Source organism: Miscanthus floridulus, chromosome 9 (assembly GCF_019320115.1).
Source record: "Miscanthus floridulus cultivar M001 chromosome 9, ASM1932011v1, whole genome shotgun sequence".
Classification (NCBI taxonomy): Eukaryota; Viridiplantae; Streptophyta; class Magnoliopsida; order Poales; family Poaceae; genus Miscanthus; species Miscanthus floridulus.
This window is the reverse complement of record NC_089588.1, coordinates 84738427-84744609: the sequence shown is the minus strand read 5'-3', so window position 1 is coordinate 84744609 and position 6183 is coordinate 84738427. Positions and strand designations below refer to the sequence as shown.

Below are 6183 nucleotides of genomic sequence, written 5' to 3'. Positions count from 1 at the left end.
CAGCACGGGTTGAGAGACTAGTACGTAAGAATCATATCGCCACCACATTGAAAAGTGATTCCTAGATTAAGATGACTCCAAAGACATATATAAAGACTTTTATGAGAACAGCAGCCCCGGCCCCATGAGGAATTGTGAGAAGTCTTTTTAGACCAGAGACCTCTCGGTCCTGCTGCTATTGAAAGCAGATAATAATAAGCTCGTTTGGGCACAACAAGGCCACCAGAACATCGAGGAATTGAGAGAACTTATGCATTTCAACTCATATTTATCATGATGCCTCTCATATTATTTCAAGTGAACATTCGTAATAAAAAAGCTACAGTGTTAGACCCCTGATGTCTCTATTCGCTTCTCTTATAATCTGTCTTTTTCAACTTATTTTTTCAGCCGGAACAGTATTTTTCTCTCACGACAAATTAACCGAAACAGTATTTCGGCTTGTTTTTTCTCCGGAGATCGAGAGCGACAGAGAAAAGGCAGGAACTCGGTGTCCTTTTCCTGTCCATGTGCTGCAACGGATCCACCCGAAGATCGAGAGCCGTGCACATCATGGGTTTTTGGGTTGAACCGGTCTGCCGCGCGAAATTTCTCACCAAGCCTATCCTCTGTCCGTTCCAGGACAATTTTTTGGGCAGTCAAAACATACACACACCACGAGAGGACAAGCGAGGGTGCAGACGGATTAGTGGATGGACATGGACCAGCAGCCAGAAGCCGTCAAAAGAACTGCCGTTTTGCCTAGCAGTGGCCAAGTTGCAGCAGGCACCAACTCGATCGATCGATCCTGGTGGACGGCTCTTAATTTGTACATTGTGACTTGCGTCTCCGTCTCTTGTTCTCCTGGAGAGGGAGAGCCAGCGCTGGCTCCCTGAAAAGATGGCCTCAGCACATATGTGGATGTGGATGTTGGTTTGAGAAGATCAATATCTACTAGCTTGCAGCATTTACCCCCAAACATATGTACTCAAACCAAGGCGTGGATCCTCTTGTGGCAATGTGGCGTTTAAATTTATTATTTTGATGCCAATCATCTAGGTAGGTCTGAGCAACTCTGGCTTGCTCCTCCGTGCACGGTAGTGCAATGTGGTGGAACTATTTTTCTCTCTCCTCTCAATATGAACCAGCAGGAGGAGCTAATAAAACTATTATTTTTGACTTCATGGGCTCTAACTCCTCCTCGGAGTATAGACTATGTCAAAGAGCCAGAGCTGTTAGAAACTGTACCAAACAGAGGGCCTTAATTAGAAACGAGGACTTGTGGCTCTTAGTTTGAGGTTGCTCAAAAATGTCAGGTGATCATAGCCATCTTGCCAAAAATCTCTCAATCAGGCCAATGTGGTTTTAAATTAAGTATTTTTAACCCCTAGACATAGAGTTATAATTAACCGTAGATATTAGTATTAGAGTATCGAGTATTGACTGCATACACAGTCTTCAGTATGACACTTTGACCAACAGTACATAAACATATTATTTTGAAATAGAACGGTTCAGATATGTTATATGATAGTAGTGTTTTAGAACAATGGTCTGGGGAAAGACAATCCCATACAAACTTAACTATATTTTGGTCCAAGGGATCGCGCAATCTGATTAGCACAATGTGCGTGTTCTTGTCACGTTATACGTAGACATGGACCCTCCATTTTTTTTTTTTTTACATTCAGGGTTGATATGAGGCAAGGAAGCAACCTGCTCATCCATCTCTTGAAGTTAGTGGGGAGAAATAGTAATGTACCCTCCCAACTAATGGGTCGTGAATAGTAGAATATGAAGGGGATCAGAGAGCACAACCGAGTTTAAATATAACCTGCAACTTCTTGGTGGCTAGCTTGGTAAAAGAGAAAATGGGGTGGAGGAAGGTGTCGAGTAGTTTCCTCCACCACTAAATTTATTTACATCAAAGATAAAATATTTCACTTCACTAGCAACGCACTTGGCATGCATATGACTAGTACTTGTCGAAAGTTACAGCAGAGAATAGTGGACCTGTTTGCTTAGAAAATGACTTGCTGATGACTTGCATGTATAAGACCACTGCATATTTAGTCTATTTTGTTTTCCTCCAAATTGGTGCATATCAAATTATGAATCCACCAAATGAAAGAATTAGATTCCATTAAACTGAGCACCCTGCTACATACAGGCCGGTTTGGGGAGCCTGTGACTTCTTTTCTTTTGTTTTAGAAACTAAATAAACACTTCCATACGGAAGTCATGTCAAAACAAACCTTAGTTGATTGTATCAACTCGATGTAATGATCTTGAAACATAATAAAGGATTCTTTTATCGAAAAAAAATAAACCTCAGAGTTGTAAAGTAACGCTCTACTTGGGTAGGTAACTCAGCATACACATTAATGTACAAACAGTGTGTGGGTAGTTCAGTGGAAACAAAGGTCATTATATTCATTATTCGTTCTCTGTTTATAATAAGAGAATTAGTTGCAACGGCCAAAGGAAATGGATCGGATGTTCTAGGTACAAACAGATCCGTAAATAAACTGAAACAGACAACATGTATGACCAAGATCTATCCTTCGTCCATATTGGCGGTTTCCTAGTAACACGGTTTGGTTGACACAATAAGAAAAAATCTAGCAACCCATTGACCAGCTGAGGAAACACAAGAAAAAGCAGGGATTCATCCGAGATTAGACAGAAACCAAGGGAGTTCAACGCATATTACGCCCTACATCTTCTCCTTATAAATAGGTCCAAGAACCAGTAGAATCAAGAAGAAAGGCCACCTCTGGGTACTTTGTATATAATCCCCTATGCGCTCAATTCCAAAGCTCTAGCTGGTATCTAGCTAGCTATATAAATTAAGGTCTAGGCAGCACAGGCAGCAGATAGAAGGATTAGATTCCAGGAGAATTGGGTTCCGGTCCGGTCATCAGTCTGTCCGATCCTCCGGCCATTTGGGCTTATATATCTTGCAGCCATATATCTCCCAAATCTAGAGCCTCCATCCAATTGCATCAGGGCCAGTGGACTAATGCAAAGGGAGAGATTCTTTGGGTCAGTGGCATGCAGCTGGGAGAAGCTTGTGGCATCATCAGCAGCAAGGATACCATTCTCTGCAGGCTTTGGGTGTGGTGAGAGAGAGGTTGAATCGCTCTTGGATTTGTCTTCTTGAGGTGAGCTTACTAATCTGTATAGATACATATCTGCCTATATATATATGTGTGTGTGTGTGTGTGTGTGTGTGTGTGTGTGTGTGTGTGTGTGTGTGTGTGTGTGTGTGTGTGTGTGTGTTAACTTGGAGGTTTTGTTTTGACGATGTACATGTGTGCATGAATAGGTTGTGACCTGGATTTGTAGTTGTTTGCGTAGGTTCTTGTTCAGCTAACAAGGAGATTGTTCCTGTGGAGAAGAGAGAAGATGGCGCCTCCTGCATCATCGTCGCCATCGCCGCCAACGCCCACCATGGTTTGCGCGAGGCAGGGGCGCCTCCGGCAGCGCTACGAAGGATGCTACCGCCTTGTCTCAGGGTACCTATTAACTAGTTTGCTATAAACACCACGCACGCACACCTTGTTCATTAAGCATATCATGGTCTACATGCATTTGATTAGCAATTTGACAAGAAGGTATAAATATATAAAAATCTCTCCAATACTCACAGGGTCATATAAAATCACAACTGTTCAGTTTAAGAACAGGAAAGAACATGTAGTTATATAGCCTTTCACTTGCTACCGAAGGTGTAGATGCACAATAACATTATACATAGTAATTAGCAAGGACTTCTCTTTGTATATTCAATGAAATAGTACTCCTGTTACATTAGTTAATCATGTATATATGTTCTTGATTCCTATACCAGATGCGTTCCTTACATGCTCGAGGAGGATGTTGGGGAGAAAAGCTGCCAGCAGGACGTGCTAGGCAGGCTGCAAGTGCTCATGATATCGACGCCCAAGCGAAGCGATCTCATCTTCCCAAAGGTGAGACAGCAAGATCAGATGGTCATACCATACGCGCCCTTTAATTAATCATGCATGTAAAGAATATGAACAATTGCTCAATTATGTATATGATGCTGAATATAAGCTCTCATCAGATCAGGAGCAAATGAAAAGTTTTTATTTGTGATATGTAACATCATGTGCGTTGGCTGGTGTCTGATGTTGCTGCAGGGTGGATGGGAGGACGACGAGAGCATCGACGAAGCTGCGTGCAGGGAGGCCTTCGAGGAAGCAGGCGTCAAGGGCATTATCAGCGTGGGTGCCTAGCTTGATGACCTATTCTTGACGTGGCAATGTTTCCCGGTTTATTTATTAGTGTATACTATTATACTATTAGCTGGTGGATTAGTAGATCATAATAATATATATTTTATCTATGCTTGCATCATGCATGATAGGGGAGTCTGTTGGCTTAGTGCCGTGGCATGTTTGGATTTTTGTTGTTGAGCATCAGATTAGATATGCATGGTAGTAGACTAGTAGGATAGGATGTTTCCGGTCATTTTCATGCGTGTCATTTTGCTATGTGATGGGCGCGATAGAACGGTCAATTTTAAGTGGCTAGCTTTCCTCAAAAAAATTTAAGTGGCTAGCACCTAAGAGAAGTGCCTCAAGCTAGTGCTCCTCTATATATATGTAGCTCATAGGCCATACTCCCTCTGTCCCGTTAAGTTTGTCGCTGAAGCACCCGCGGCACCCGGCTGTTGTCCCACCGAGATTGTCGTTCTAGCTAACGAGGGGCCCACACCTAGGAAAGCAAAGCAACAGAGACCCAGCTACTTTTCACTGCTTGCCGATTTGTGCCCATTTGTTTAATCGGTGAATACTATTGTACTAGTGTCGTGGCTAGTTTTGATATGGTGAATGTATTTGTAGCATTGACATGATGTAAGCATTTAATGAAGACATGTTGTAGCACAAAACTTGGAATCTGTCGAACACGTACGATTTGCTAGCCTTTCTTCTCTCGTCTTGGTATGCACGCTCATTCCTTCAGCGACAAACTTAACGGGACGGAGGGAGTATATTGCTAGCTAGCTACACGCCTATACCTCTTTAATGGTGTTTTGTAGCAAGGAAATTTTCTTTTTGGTGAAGGAAAAAACGTGATGCACGCTTCATCAACTATTCAAGTGTGAGATGTAAGATTTCGAACAATTGAAAAAGATGCTCAGCATGATGAGCATGGCCAAAATTGTAGTTTTCTTTGCTACATCCAGTAGGAACAAATGCACGAATGGGCAATTGTTAGGTACGGTGACCAACAACCTCGGCCCATATGCTGCGCAGCCACCATCCGTGCTCATGAGTTTCATGTGCTGACATGGGGGATAATCAGCATTATTGCCAGCAGTACTTCACATGTACTTCAGAGAATGAGAGATATAATAACTAATAAACGAGAGCATGGGAGAATCAATAGATTAGATTTTTTTGGTAAAAAAAATACAGACATCTGTTCCTTGATCGATTCCTTGAGCATTGTTCTTACTTTTGAGTATTTTATTTAACGACTGAAAAATCATGGGGTGGATTGCCAGTACATAAATAAATAGCTAACAGCTGAAAAATATGGCTTTCATTCAGGCGACGCCGCTGGGAGAATGGATCTTCAAGAGCAAGAGCAAACAGAACAGCTGTGGTCTGCAAGGGGCTTGCAAGGGCTTCATGTTCGGACTGCAAGTCACAGAGCTGCTGGAGATCTGGCCTGAGCAGGTCACCCATGGAAGGAGATGGGTGAGCATGCATGCATGTCATTCTGCTGCAACAACTAGCAGCTCGCCATTTCGCAGATTTTGATCTCACAGCAGCAGCTCATGCAGTTCTTGCACATACATGTTCAGGTACCCGTTTTGGAGGCGTACAGTCTGTGTCGGTATGACTGGATGCGGGAAGTTCTGGACAAGCTCAAGGAGCAGCTGCAGATCGACAGCAACGAATTCAGGCCTCTGCCATCGCCAGAGCTGGTGGACTCGTCGAGCCTGTACATGGTGATGCCGGCTGCCGCCGAAGGGGCGGTAGCGCTGTGCTGATGCTGATCTCACGCCAATGGCAGGTGGCCAGCGGCTTTCCTCGTCGTCATCTGAAGTTCCAGGGGCCAAATGGTTCAGACGTCGATGATGGGTTCAGTGTTTCAGGCTTCAAATCTCACCTGCACAGAGTTGCAATGTCAGAACCTTGCGGAATCACCAGAACAAATTCTAGTGTT

The 6183-nt window shown here is 43.3% G+C and overlaps 1 protein-coding gene across 4 annotated transcripts; it reads left to right on the top strand.

Annotated features, from left to right (window-relative positions):
* Window positions 1-2774: 2774 nt before the first annotated feature.
* Window positions 2775-6126, top strand: LOC136483879 (nudix hydrolase 13, mitochondrial-like). Of its 4 annotated transcripts, none has more exons than XM_066481037.1 (6): window positions 2775-3143; window positions 3340-3497; window positions 3833-3953; window positions 4146-4229; window positions 5562-5711; window positions 5819-6126. In XM_066481037.1, exons 2-6 carry the CDS (start codon window positions 3388-3390, stop codon window positions 6005-6007), a joined length of 654 nt encoding a protein of 217 aa, XP_066337134.1. In that variant the 5' UTR covers window positions 2775-3143; window positions 3340-3387; the 3' UTR covers window positions 6008-6126. The 4 variants fall into 4 exon arrangements, with proteins under 4 accessions (XP_066337134.1, XP_066337131.1, XP_066337133.1 ...); XM_066481034.1 differs by having other exon boundaries at window positions 3328-3497; XM_066481036.1 differs by having other exon boundaries at window positions 3308-3497.
* The last annotated feature ends 57 nt before the right edge of the window (window positions 6127-6183 follow it).